This window comes from Microchirus variegatus, assembly GCF_963457635.1.
Source record: "Microchirus variegatus genome assembly, chromosome: 3".
NCBI classification, from domain to species: domain Eukaryota; kingdom Metazoa; phylum Chordata; class Actinopteri; order Pleuronectiformes; family Soleidae; genus Microchirus; species Microchirus variegatus.
The window spans coordinates 35810337-35825716 of NC_139804.1; the positions used below are offsets into that span (position 1 = coordinate 35810337).

General features: G+C 41.0%; 1 protein-coding gene across 1 annotated transcript; it reads left to right on the forward strand.

Annotated features, from left to right (window-relative positions):
• On the forward strand, window positions 1-10594 carry LOC310925159 (transient receptor potential cation channel subfamily V member 1-like; the record flags this gene model as incomplete). The annotated part of the gene is made up of 15 exons (XM_083887033.1): window positions 1-122; window positions 228-376; window positions 2471-2623; window positions 3019-3156; window positions 4086-4384; window positions 5367-5543; window positions 5632-5787; window positions 6424-6525; window positions 6607-6677; window positions 6755-6920; window positions 7080-7146; window positions 8811-9139; window positions 9321-9445; window positions 10323-10423; window positions 10533-10594. The coding sequence occupies 15 exons, from the start codon at window positions 1-3 to the stop codon at window positions 10592-10594; spliced, it is 2217 nt and encodes a 738-aa protein (XP_083743159.1).
• Window positions 10595-15380: the final 4786 nt, after the last annotated feature.

Sequence of the window (15380 nt, forward strand, 5' to 3'; positions counted from 1 at the left end):
ATGGAGAAAGAACCACCACAGGAGGACGAGAAGCCCAACAACATCCCTGACAGGCTGGACTGGCTTCTGAGCACAGACATCGCAGAGATCACTCCTATGGACACCAACATACAAATGATAAAGTAACTGGTTCAACTTGGGAGGAGCTGGTGTCTACACAGATTACTCTTACTGTAATGATGCATTCAATGATATGTGTGTGTTTCTCTATGTTTCAAACCATACAGCGTCACCACTGACGGTGTTGCTGTCACGTCAGCATTCACCAGGGATCGGCTCTTTGAAGCAGCATCACAGGGAGACACGACTCAGCTCGACGGTCTGCTCAACTACCTGTTGGTTAATAATAAACGACTTACGAGCCCAGAATTCACAGGCAAGTAGGAAGAAGCAGTTTATTTGTGTCGTCTCGAGAAAGGTGAGGCCATTTCTCTCACAAAAGCACTTTGAAACAGTAATCCATGCCTTTGTTACATCTCGGCTGGATTACTGTAACGCTCTGTATCTTGGAGTCAGCCAGTCCTCCCTCTCGCGTCTCCAGTTGGTCCAGAACGCTGCTGCTCGCCTCTTAACTGGAGCACGTAAGAGGGAGCACATTACTCCCATTTTGGCCTCCCTTCACTGGCTGCCTGTGCATTTTAGAGTCCATTTTAAGATTCTTTTATTTGTTTTTAAATCTTTAAATGGTCTTGCCCCGCCTTACCTCTCTGAGCTTCTCCATCCTTACACTCCTGCTCGGTGCCTCAGGTCAGCTGACCAGCTGCTCCTGGAGGTACCGAGGTCTAAACGGAAGCTCAGAGGGGAAAGAGCTTTCTCCATTGCCGGTCCCAAACTTTGGAACGCCCTCCCGCTTCATATTAGACAGGCCCCCTCACTGTCCATTTTTAAAACTCATCTTAAAACACATTTTTATTCTTCTGCGTTCAACTCAGCATGAGACTCTGCTCTTGTTTTAGTGTTTTATTGTTTAAACATTTTTATTGTTTTATAGTTTTATTGTTTTTTATTATTTAAACATTGTTACTGTTTTATAGTTTTATTGTTTTTATTTTGTCTCCTATGTTTTATGTGCCATGTTTTATTTATTGTACTGTTAAGCACTTTGTACCAACTTTAGCTGCCTAAAGCGCTCTATAAATAAAGTTGAGTTGAGTTGAGAGTCTCTGAAGGACAACGTTCCACTCTCACATGTGACGTGTTTCTTAAGTGAAAGTAATAAAACCAGAGGAAGCTGGCTGTGAATTGGGCTTCTGGGATATAAAATTCTCTCATTCCCATTCACTAATAACCTGGTGTGGTGAGACTGGAAGCGTGAACTTATTCTAGTATGTGAACTTATTCTAACATGTGAACTTATTCTAGCATGTGAACTTATTCTAGCATTTGAACTTATTGTAGTATGTGGACTTATTCTAGCATGTGAACTTATTCTGGCATTTGAATTTATTCTAGTATATGAACTTATTCTAGTATGTGATCTTATTCTAGTATTTTAACTTATTCTGGCATGTAAACTTATTCTATTATGTGGATTTATTCTAGCATGTGAACTTATTCTAGCTTGTGAACTTATTCTAGTATATGAACTTATTCTAGTATGTGATCTTATTCTAGTATTTTAACTTATTCTAGCATGTGAACTTATTCTAGTACGTGAACTTATTATAGTATGTGAACTTATTCTAGCATGTTAACTTATTCTATTATGTGGACTTATTCAAGTATTTTAACTTATTCTGGCATGTGAATTTATTCTATTATGTGGATTTATTCTAGTATGTGAACTTATTCTAGCATTTGAATTTATTCCAGTATTGTAACTTATTCTAGTATTTTGTCTTATTCTAGTATGTGAACTTATTCTATTATGTGGACTTAGTCTATTATTTTAACTTATTCTAGTATGTGAACTTATTCTATTATGCGAACTTATTCTATTATGTGAACTTATTCTATTATGTGGACTTATTCTATTATTTTAACTTATTCTAGTATGTGAACTTATTCTATTATGCGAACTTATTCTATTATGTGAACTTATTCTATTATGTGGACTTAGTCTATTATTTTAACTTATTCTAGTATGTGAACTTATTCTATTATGCGAACTTATTCTATTATGTGAACTTATTCTATTATGTGGACTTATTCTATTATTTTAACTTATTCTAGTATGTGAACTTATTCTATTATGCGAACTTATTCTATTATGTGGATTTATTCTAATATTTTAACTTATTCTGGCATGTGAACTTATTCTATTATTTTTACTTATTCTATGTGAACTTATTCTATTATGCGAACTTATTCTATTATGTGGATTTATTCTAGTATTTTAACTTATTCCGGCATGTGAACTTATTCTATTATTTGAACTTATTCTAGTATTTTAACTTATTATAACAAGTGAACTTATTCTACTATGTGAACTTTCACTGATGTCATACCTAATCGTGTGCACCACTTTCAGATGACGTCACCGGGAAAACAGTGCTCCTCAAAGCTTTGCTGAACCTGAAAGATGGAAGAAATGACACCATTGACATTTTCCTCGACATCGCAGAGAAAACTGGAGATTTAAAAAACTTAATCAATGCATCTTACAAAGACGTTTGCTACAAAGGTGGGTGACATAGCATGGATTTGTTTGCAGAAGTTATTTGGACAGATGCACCTTTTTATGTCTAGATAAAATAAAATGTAATATATCAAATCTTAATATTACCTACATCTTGGGCTGAACAATTAAGCACAATTTTGTCAGCGTAAATTGAAGTTAGTATACCACTCATTCTCCCACACCAAAGTCCACAGAGAAAATCTGCATTTTTAGCTCTCAGGAGTCAGACAACAAACAGGAGTTGCTGGTTTACTGCTGCCTCATATGTGAGTGTGTCACTTAAAGGTTAATGTGGATGCAGCCTCCGTCTGGTTGGTTCTCTGCACTGACCGTACATCCCTATGTGGAAGTATCTCATACCACATGTCTCAGGTTAACGACAAACCCACACGTCACAGGTCAGACAGCGCTGCACGTCGCCATTGAAAGACGGAGCTTTGATCATGTGAAGCTGCTGGTCCAGAAAGGAGCTGATGTGCAAGCCAAAGCCAGTGGAACCTTCTTCCAGCGTGATGCAGGACTGGGCTTTTATTTTGGTGAGTAAAGCTAAATCTGAAATATAACCAGGAGCATGTTGGGCCATATTTTATTGCTTATTTGTTGTCCTTGTTAAGGGTACAGTGTGTAAGAATCAGTGACATCTACTGGTGAGTCTGTGACAAACAGACTCCACCCTCCCTTTCACCAAATGCATTAGGAAACAATGGTGTCCTTTTCATGGGATATTTCACAGCTCGCTCCATTCTTCTACTCTCTGCTGTCTCCTCCGTCTTCTTTGTTAGTTAGAAGTTGTCTTGCTCCAACACCAGACTGAGCTGACCATTTGAATCAGGTGTGCTGGAGCAGCGAAACATCTCAAACATGCTGGACAGTGGGTCCACAGGACCATGATTGAGAAACACTGCTCTAAATGCACTGTATATCAAATAAACAATAGCTCATTTAAGGTTTTGTATTTAAAATGGGCCGTGACATTCTTAAAGGTGTAATAAATCTAAATCAACTGGCCATAAAATTCTCTTAATATGTCTCAGAGACTCAGGAATAATGTTCATATAACAAACTGAACTCACCAACAACAACAACAGTACAGACAATATATTTGCATTAAAAATATATTTTTCAGACTGCAAATCATGTTTATGTTTTGGCATGTGGCGCCACCTACCGCCATCTACCAATCATTGCAGTCAGTAGAGTCTCAACTGCTGAGCAACCACGGGTTGCCTGTTACGTCAGAAAACCTAACCTAAAAGACCTCGGCATTTTGAATTTAAATGTAGTACCCGTTTTTGGCCACATTCTTACACCTTTAAGTTTGCCGAAGGCTGGCCTACACTACTGTGAAGTTTACCATTGTGAGTTTTTTTGGGTCATGTATTTGTCAAAACAAAATGTATTTACTTTTTCTATTTCAGTTGAGCACGACCTCATAAATAAACTCGGCTTTGCTTGTTTCCTTCAGGAGAACTTCCACTGCCGCTGGCTGCCTGCACCAACCAGCCCAACGTTGTGTCCTTCCTCATGGATAACCCGCACAGACGAGCAGATTTGACCGACAAGGACTCACAAGGAAACACCGTGTTGCACACTTTGGCCGCGGAAAACTCGCCAGAAAACACCGAAATGTTTGTGAAGATGTACGACGAGATCCTCATTCAGTACACCAAGCTCGAGAAGACAAGACAAGTCAATCTGGAAGAGATTGAAAATAACCAGGGCTTGACTCCTCTGAAGTTAGCAGCCAAACTGGGGAAGATTGGGGTAAGTAAATATTGGTGAGAAAAGATATAATTGCTGTCTGTCTTCTTTTAATAAGCAGAAAATATGGTTTACAATAGGAACATAGGCTCTAACGCTATAACTCGATGTTCCCCCACTACAAAAACACAGTCACTCACACAGTTAAATACATGGTCTGTGTGGTGAGTCGCTGCTTCTGCAGTGATGAGATAAGAAGGTCTTGAAACAAACCTCAGACAAACTCTGCAAAAAATTGCATCACTTTGCACACATTTATCATGTATCAACATTACATGGTGCACACATTTTCCCACATCAAACAGCAATTTCCTCAGACAGCTCAGGTGGAATTGGTTGAGTTTCCTGACCACGCCGCTGGTAGACAGTCCAGGCTTCAAAATAAGAGTTGGCAGTGCGACTGCCTGGTAGACCTGCAGTTTAGTCTCCTGCTTGATGCCAGTCCTTTGTCACACTGTGTCCAAAGCCTGCACTGGATTATCTATGTGCACAGCACGAGACGGTGTACGCCCAAGACGGTGTACGCTGGATTGTTGCAAACACTCTTCGGCAAACAAGAGTTCTAGCCCAGTGCCTTCCTGTTCCTGCACTTTGGTTTTTGGCTCGTTATCCCTGCAGATTGAATAGCAACACCATCAGTCCCAGTGTTGTTATTCTGGAATGCATCTAGTGTTGGCGCTAAAATACAGCTTTGCTTCACCCCTGTTTGTGACTGGGAACAGATTTGAGAGCTCTTGTTCATCTCTGACACTGGCCATCATCCATCCATCGAGATGAAGTGGTGACCATATTATTAAGATAGCATACATAGTATAGGTCTATTTATTTATGTGGCTAAAATCAGTTTTTCCTTTCTCCCCCGCGCTCTGGCAGCCATGTTCACACTTCTGCCTGTGAAGTTTTGGTCCAGGAGCTGCACAGAAAATAAAAATGACCGTCCGTCTCTTTAATGTAACTTTAAATCTGATCATCTCTCTCTGAAAAGCTCTTCAGGCACATTTTGCACCGAGAATTTGTGGATGAGGAGATGATGCCGCTGTGCAGGAAGATCACAGAATGGGTCTATGGACCCGTTCACTCCTCACTTTATGACACAAGCTCCATCGACACCTACGAAGACAACTCTGTGTTGGACATAATCGTCTTTGGGAGCGAAAGTCCGGTTAGAAAATTTATGGTCTTTTCTAATTTTCTAATGTTTTTTTGTTCTTCCTTTCAATGCTCTAATATTTTTCCTGTATTTCCCTCAGAATCAACCAGAGATGCTCCAGATCGAGCCACTTTACAGTCTTCTCACGGACAAATGGGACAGGTTCGCTTCCAAGTTATTCTTGATGAATTTCTTGCTGTATCTGGTATACCTGGTCATCTTCACCACTGTGACCTACTACAGAAAGGAAGGGGAGGTGAGACTGAACAAAACAATCAAAATAACAAACATACATTTCAACAATAACATAATAACATAACATAACATTACATCGGGGCCCACGGTTGGTGTAGCGGTTAGCACATCCCGGGTTCCTGCGTTCGAGCCCCGTTTGGAACAACTTCGGAACAAGGGCCTTTCTGCAAGGAGTTTGCATGTTCTCCCCGTGTGTGCGCGGGTTTTCTCCGGGTTCTCCGGCTTCCTCCCACAGTCCAAAAACATGCGATATGGGGATTAGGTGAATTGGTCACTCTAAATTGACCGTATGTGTGAGAGTGTGAGCGAATGGTTGTTTGTCTGTATATGTAGCCCTGCGATCAACTGGCGAACTGTCCAGGGTGTACCCCGCCTATCGCCCAATGTCAGCTGAGATAAGCACAGCACCCCCCGCGACCCTCCGGTGGAGGATAAAGCGGTAGATAATAGATGGATGGATGAATGGAAGGGATAACATTACATTGGTAATGGAGGGGGAAACCTTTCACAAATCAGTCGTCCTGGATTTCATGACACAAAGAATCAATGTGACCACGAGCCTTGGACACTGCACTGAAACCGTACATTGTTAAAACAACAATAAGTATTTCCTTGTAAATGACCTTTTCACCCGCAGCCACCGTTTCACATTGACGACAGCAGTAGAGGAGTAGACTCCCTCCGTGTCACCGGCGACATCTTCACCATCGTAGGAGCAGCGTGGTTTCTCTACAAATCGGTGAGAAAGTAGAATCTGGTCTCGTGCGTCACACGAAATAGGCCGACATTCATTTAAATGTACTTACATCTGCTTCCATAGATAACTAGTTTCATGAGGAACCCACCAAGCTTCACGTCTCTGTACACTGATGGAGTCTTTGACATTCTGTTGTAAGTGTCACCGTGTCAGAGGAGGTTTGCCTGCTTCGTGTCATTAGTGTTTTCACCGCTCCTGGTTGTGTTTGCAGTTTCCTGCAGGCGACACTTCTCCTGATCTGCACAGTTCTGTACATCAGTGGACGGAGAGATTACGTTGGACTCCTCGTGTTGTCTCTGGCTCTTGCCTGGATCAACGTCCTTTACTACTCCAGAGGCTCTAAACACATGGGGATATACGCCGTCATGGTGCAAAGAGTAAGAATTGGTTTGTACGACGTATCAAAGTAGGTTGAAGATGTAATTGTACAACATTTGCCGCCAATCAAAACAAATCACTTCACTGGTCACGAGGTGAGGTTTGAGAAGATGTGTCGTGTTTATGTCACAGGGGACTCACGTATATTTTGTTTTTAGATGTTCCTGGGTGACCTGATGACCTTTCTATGTGTCTATGTGGTTTTGCTGGTTGGATTTTCTGCAGGTAAACATCTTCTGAACTTCCGTTTCCAAATGCAAATGCCATCCATCCATTATCTACCACTTTATCCTCCACCGGAGGGTCGCGGGAGGTGCTGTGCCCATCTCAGCTGACACTGGGCGATAGGCGGGGTACAACCTAGACCAGGGGTCTGCAACCTTTAGAGTGAAAAGAGCCATTTTTGTCCCATTTTCACCCAAATAAGATTCATCTGGAGCCGCAAAACCTATTTGATCCTAAAAATGAAGATAAAATCACTTGTATAGAGTATATACACATATATACTCAATTTAAAGAACCACAGTTTGTCGCAAGTTGATACCCAACCTTTAAAGTATAGAAAAACGACATATAAAACAATTTTTTTATAGTGTTTTATTTGCTTTTGGGGGAGGTTTTTCAACTGGATGTGACGGATAAAACATCAAAACATTTCTATTTACGCCTTTATCTTGTCAAAAAAGTGTGAAAAACATGAATACTTTTTTCTTCAACGCTAGAAGGAGCCGCTTAAAGGTCACATAGAGTGGTCCTGTTGCACATATATGTGAGTTATGGAGGTCTACTTACATATATTAACTTGTTTTTATGGTCAAAATCCTCCTAGTTGATGTAAACGAGCCGATTGAAATCTGTCCTTTTCGAAGCGCTTGTCAGTCGCGCTATTTTTAGCCATAAATCTCGCCCGAGAAGACAGAGTGTGTTGTGATTGGCCAGCCAGCGTAGAGCCTTCCCACCTGTGTTGTGATTGGCCAGGTATCTGGAAGTGACGTAATCTATCACGTCAGCTCTCAGAAGCGCAGCGCCCCCCTCTGGAACGGTGGATGCACTGCTACTCATTATCAAAACATTGTTTTAACAGTGTTTAAAAATAGCTTCTTCACGACTCCCCGCCGCAGTCCCTTTTATGACTTTAAACCGGAGTCAGACCCAGAGTCAGAAGACACTGTTGCTCGTGAAACACCTCCACAACGGACGTTATTCTTCTTCTGCGGTTCAATGTACGCAACCGGATGTGCCCGGACTACCGCCCGGAGCAGGACGATCGGTTGTTCAGGAGAACCGCTGCTTACGTAACTATTACGGGATTTTCAGTGATCTCGTTGAGCCCCGAGATTACAATAAAACACAACGTTCTCAGCAGTGGCTGAACTGTTTGTTTCGAACCGTCAGGGCTTCATAAACAAGGTAATGACGCAGATACACACCAAAAAAAACAGCGATAATAGGAACTTCCGGTCTAGTTCCGCTTAAAGCGAGGCTGAAGAGCCACATGAGGCTCTAGAGCCGCAGGTTGCAGACCCCTAACCCTAGACAGTTCACCAGTCCATCACAGGGCCACATATAGAGACAAACAACCATTCACTCACACTCTCACACCTACGGTCAATTTAGAGTGACCAATTCACCTAATCCCCATATTTCATGTTTTTGGGCTGTCGGAGGAAGCCGGAGAACCCGGAGAAAACCCGCGCACACACACGGGGAGAACATGCAAACTCCTTTCAGAAAGGCCCTTGTTCCGAACTTGTTCCAAACGGAGCTCGAACCCAGGAACCCGGGATGTGCTAACCACTACACCAACCGTGGGCCCCAAATGCAAAAGGTTAATCACATTGTAATGACGTCATTGCAAAGACTTATATTTGTCGTCTCCTCATCCACAGCCCTTGTTACTCTGATGGCCGACTCCATTTCAGCTCTTGAAGAACAGGAGGACAAGAACATCGATGGAGGGAGCGTCGGCGTCCCGACATTTGACGAGATGCCGACGTACGACGACCTCCGTTTCACAATGCTGGAGCTCTTCAAGTTCACCATCGGAATGGGAAATCTGAAGTTCACCGACTACCTCCAGTATAAGGAGGTTTTCTACATCCTGCTCATCACGTACATCGTTCTCACGTACATCCTGCTTCTCAACATGCTCATCGCCCTGATGGGCAACACAGTCGACAGAATCTCCAAAGAAAATATAAACATCTGGAACCTGCAGGTGGGAAACTGTCAGTCAGTCTAATGTTGTTAATGTACTAACAATTCTTAAAGGAGAAGAAGCAGCAGCACAGTACACCCAGATGACGTGCAAACAACACAAAACTTAGGCAAACAGAAAAAGTCTGATACACTTATAAGAAAATTCGTTTATTTTTTTTATTTTTGTCCCACATCCTCAGAAAGCTTCTACAATCTTGGACATAGAGAGAGGACTGCCCAGGTTTCTGAGGAACAGGCTGTTCTCCAGCGATTGCAGGACGGTGGTTGTGAAAAGTGAAAGCGACGAGAATCGCACATTTTTCAGGTAAACCATTACATTTACGCTGCCGTTCAAAAGTTTGGGCTCACCACCTATACGATTTTTTTGTGCGTTTTCCATTAAAAGTCACACTTTTATTCATCGAAAGAGTTGCAAAATGAATAGAAAATATAGTCGAGACATTGACAAGATTAGAAATAATGATTTTTATTCAAAATAATACTTTTGCCCTTTGGTCAAAGAACCAGCAAAACTGTTTTCAGCTGTGCTAACATCATTGCACAAGGGTTTTCTAATCAATAATTCAATAGACTTCTGACGCCATTAGCGAACACAATGTTAGAACAGTGTTAATGGGCCTCTATACACCTATATCCATTTTCCATTAAAAAACAGACGTTTGCAGCTAGAATAATCGTTTACCACATTAACAATGTATAGAGTGTATTTATGATTCATTTCATGTTATATTCATTGAAAAAAAAAATTGCTTTTCCCTCAAAAAATAAGGACAGTTGTAAGTGACCCCAAGTGAAATGGATGTTTACACGGCTCAAAGCCTTGGAAAATCCTGTTTTCTACTGATTACCTGGGATTTTCTTTCCTTAAATCTTCTCAGTATAATTCCTAATATTTATCTGTTGATATCTTTCCAAGCATCAATGAAAACCTTTCCTTCTTATTTACACAAAGCTGAATATTAGCTTATATTTGAGGACATTTTGGGGGAAGTTGCCAGACAGACAGACAGTTTTGCACAAAAGGAAATAATGCACAGATCTATACCACTGTGAGGAGCGAAGGTCTTTTTAAAAAAATTTAATTTAGGTAAAGCGACCTCTTAAGAAGTGTTATTTCAGTATATAATCATGTTGAGCGTTGCTAGTGTTTTACAGGAAATGTCTTCAATCTTTAACTTCAGGGTGCAGGAGATGAACTGGAAAAACTGGAGGTCAGGGCTGACTGTGATCCATGAGGAGGACCCAAGGAATCACATGATGCAGCCTCACCCCCGCTCTCCGGGTAGGATGGAACACACATACACACACACACACACACACACACACACACACATACTCACTTGTACCACAGACAAAATGTCACTAATACGGGTTTTCATGTGATTTGTCAGGGAAACTGTGGGAGAGGATTCGTGTCAGACACCATCAACCACCTCCTTCCAGCGCTATTTGATTTTACACATGAAACAGTCATAGTAATGATAATTAACGCTCAGCTTCAGGTTGAACTTATCTTGGGTCAATTTTTTTTTTTCGACTAGAGATTCTTTCTGGGGTGCTTGCTTATTTTTTATCCAAACTTTTTCTTAAAGCTGTAGTTTGTGACTTTTACTCTAAATATTAAATAAATGTATGGCACCGGTACATGTACAGAAGTTTACTCAATGCTGGTTAAAGGCCCATTCATACTCCATTATCTCCATCACTAGGCCTTCACACACAGTCTGCACGTCTTTTGCACGTGTATAGACATTGTGCAATACTTCCTCTAGAGGGCAGTACCAATTTGCAGGCGTTAGCATTCACGTGTTTGATGCGAAAATCAACAGAAAAGCGAGCAGATTTTGTGTGCGGTGGAGTGTAAGACCACTACATGTATGACATCTTTGAATTTTGTGAGTCAAGTGAGCTTTGTTCTAGTTGTTCTGTTCTTGTGTCAATAGGAGAATTTAAGGTGCATTATGTAATAAATCTAAAGCAACTGGACCATAAAATCCTCCTAATATGTCACAGACTCAGGAATAATGTTCATATAACAAACTGAACTCACCAACAACAACAGTACAGACAAAATATTTGCATTAAAAAAAATATTTTGCAGACTGCAAATCATGTTTATGTTTAGAAATCATGTTTTGGCGTCATGTGGCGCCACCTACCGCCGTCTACCAATCATTGCAGTCAGTAGAGTCTCAGCTGCCGAGCAACCACGGGTTGCCAGTTACGTCAGAAAGCGAAAACCTAAAAGACCTCTGTATTTTGAATTTGAATGTAGTAACCGCTTTCGTCCACATTCTTACAAATGGCTTAAGAATGATCACGTCTGCACATGTTAAATGGATGTTTAAGACCATATAAACGCACGTAGGCAGAGAGAGCTGGACATTTGGACATGGTTTATAAAGGTGTCGTCAGTGCACATGGATTTTACTTACAACTTGCTAATGTGTTAAAGCGGAACTAGACCGGAAGTTCCTATTAACGCTGTTTTTTTGGTGTTTATCTGCGTCATTACCTTGTTTATGAAGCCCTGACGGTTCTAAACAAACAGTTCAGCCACTGCTGAGAACGTTGTGTTTTATTGTAATCTCGGGGCTCAACGAGATCACTGAAAATCCCGTAATAGTTACGTAAGCAGCGGTTCTCCTGAACAACCGATCGTCCTGCTCCGGGCACTAGTCCGGGCACATCCGGTTGCGTACATTGAACCGCAGAAGAAGAATAACGTCCGTTGTGGAGGTGTTTCACGAGCAACAGTGTCTTCTGACTCTGGGTCTGACTCCGGTTTAAAGTCATAAAAGGGACTGCGGCGGGGAGTCGTGAAGAAGCTATTTTTAAACACTGTTAAAACAATGTTTTCATAATGAGGAGCAGTGCATCCACCGTTCCAGAGGGGGGCGCTGCGCTTCTGAGAACGGATGTGCTGGATAGTACTGGCCAATCACAACACACTCTGTCTTCTGGGGGTGAAAGTTCACTCTGAAATCTCGCAGCAGAAAAACACTGTCAGAAAAGAGGATTTCTATCGGCTCGTTTACAGCAACTAGGAGGTTTTTGACCATAAAAACAAGTTAATATATGTAAGTAGACCTCCATAACTAACATTTATGTGCAACAGGACCACTCTATGTCACCTTTAATCCAACCAGCTTCATTTTTAACTATCGCATTTTAACAAGTGCAGTGTCTTTGGCCACCCTGTCACCCCTCTGTGGGTCCAACACAGTGTCTGTGAGTGAGACAGTATACACTGGTATGTATGGACTAATGTCTCCATACAGTCTTGTTAGAGAACAACATGTGCCTTGACTTTGCCTCCCAGCGTTCTCTTGTCTCTTGTCTCTTGTCCCTCTCTGTGGCTGCTATCAGCAGATTCCCAGACTCTGTCTAACCAACCAACTGCTGCCCACAGTGCTGTCGGGAGCATGTGATAAAAATAAAAAAACAACCCCAAAAAAAACGTAACTCCTTTCCTCAGAATTACAGCATAGACCTCCTTCCTGTGCGGTGCTGTTTGTTTCCTCCCACAAGAAGAATAAAACTGTTGCTGTTCTTAAGTCCTTATTTCTACACAGTTTCATTTTATTATATTCAGGAGAGACAAATGGAAAATATAAATATTTACTCTTTTTTTTTTACAGATTCTACTGTGATGAGTCTTTATGTGTATGTGTGAGGCAGTGCATTATAGCAACATTAATCAACTAAAGCAAGAAGAGAACAACATATTTTTAATTATTTGACCAGGAAGTCATGGAGACCTGGTCAAAACAGCTCACAGGTTAAACTTTCAATTTCCCCTCAATCTTTTATGGGGAACTTCAGTGGTTGCAAGTGTGTGAGAATTGGTGACATCTACTGGTGGAACTGCAGAATGCAACAAACAAATGACTCCTCTGTTCTCCTCCGCAGAGGCGATTCTAGAGTCTGATGGGGCCCTAGGCAAAAATTCCCTAAATACATTACACTGTAAAGAACCCACACTATAAAACGATATAAATATATAGAACAATAAAATACTATAAATAACTGAAAAAAACATATATAAACCGAGAAAAAAAAGATATGCATTACACTGCAAATAATCCTCTTCATTTTCCAACTTGCAGAACGATAACTTCACACAGGTTATCGTGAGGTGGGGCCCATTTAGGGAGGTTTCCTACTGAGATGTCATTGCAAATCGCCCATTGGAGTGTCAGGGGCCCTATATAGGCTCGGGGCCCCAAGCAGTTGCCTGCCTTGCCTGTTCACAAGCTGCGCCTCTGCTCCTCCGTGAACCATCGTTCACTCTTCTACTCTCTCTGCTGTTTCACCTTTCTTCTTCATTATGGAAGTAAATCTGTGCCATCTGAGTTCAAATTCGAATTTCTAACACTGATTTTTTTTGCATCGAAATTAGACTTTGAATTTTAAAAACCATCAAATTTCAAGCACTTTTTTTTTTGCCATTCATTTTTTTTTCAACGTTAAAATAAATTCAGTGTAAAAAAATTAAATGTCTCAAAAAATTCACTTGCAAAAATTCAGTCGCAAAAAATTCACTTGCAAAAACATCAGTTAATATCCGGGTCACCAGAGAGAAGCAATCGATCCCTGTCTCAATTCATCCAAGTATAATTTAAGTATCTCAAAGCAGAGCCAAGTGGTCTCCTTTCTAAATATGGTCATCCTAATTAAAGTCCAGTAACTTTTAGCTGTTTAAAACATCATCTTTTTGCTACTGGTTTGTAATATCCTAATTTTTCTGTGCTGTTTATGATGACAGGGTCGTCAGCATTATGACATTTTGCAGTTAGCCAGGCTCTTATTGCATTTACTCAGTTCGTCTGATAGACAACAAGGAGCAGCCAGTGGTGGCGCCGCAAGTCAAGTTATGAGGTTTAGTATTAAACTGTAATTCATGTATGGCCAATGGAGCGTACGTTGATTGGTGTTGGATGAATTGAGACAGGGATCGATTGCTTCTCTCTGGTGACCTGGATATTAACTGACGTTTTTGCAAGTGAATTTTTTGAGACTGAATTTTCTGCAACTGAATTTTTTGAGACATCGAATTTTTTGCAACTGAGTTTTTTGAGACATCAAATTTTTTTACACTGAATTTATTTCAACGTTGGAAAAAAAAAATCAATGGCAAAAAAACAGTGCTTGAAATGTAATGTTTTTTAAAATTCAAAGTCTAATTTCGATGCAATAAAATTCAGTGTTAGAAATTCGAATTCAAACTCAGATGGCACAGATTTACTTCCATACTTCATCAGTTTATACTTCAGGTTCATGTGTGTGAAGAAGTTCACATCACGTGCTTCGTAAGCCCCTGCCTCAAATGCAAAAAAAGAAAAGAGAAAAAAAAGGCTTATTTATATCATCTGAGCTGTTCAGTTTAGAGAAATAGTGTTGTTCATATAACTCCAGACCAGTAGGTGGCAGTGTTTAGTCTCCTTCTTGCGTCAAAGAAGAACCCTTTTGCTATTTGCCTCTCTTTAATTTCAGATGCTGCTCAAACAACATTTGCCAGAATCTGCTTCAGTTTTTCATCACTTGAACTCAAAGTTTTACAATTCGACTGGTTGTTTTTCGAAGGTTAAACAGACACTATAGTTAATTGTAGGCCGGGCTTGGGTGTGGAAATGGTGCAGTGCATGATGGGAAACCGTGCACTGCAACGATGGGGAATTAAATAATCTTTTATTTAAGCCTTTGTGTGTAACACTTTGTTCCGTCTTGGATTCATGCAGCGTCACAGCACATCAGCAAGCTATGGTTTTGTTAGTTGACACTTTGTCATCACCACCAGTGATAGTGGTTTGTCTGTGAATGAGTCGCCTGTCTGTGATGTGTACAACTCATACTTACCTGGCAAGGGAGATACCATGATCAAGAAGGTGGTTCACCCAGGGCGAGGCTCAGCCATTGCACTCCGGTTGTGCTGACCCCTGCGAATTCCCCAAATGTGGGAATCTCGATTGCATAATTTCTGGTAGTGGGGGACTGCGTTCGCGCTCTCCCCTTATTATGTGTATAATAACAATGCGTTAAATCATAAGTACTTAAGTAGAGTGACATTGCGTGAGGCAGATCTTAACATTTAACACTTATCTTAAGCCCAATTTATACTCCTGCGTAAAGTGCTCTGCGTAGGTTACGCACAGACTCTGCGTCGACGCAGAACCTGTCGAAGAGCCTCTGCGTCGTCTCCGACTGCACGAAATATTTTTTAAGTGTCCGTCACTCCG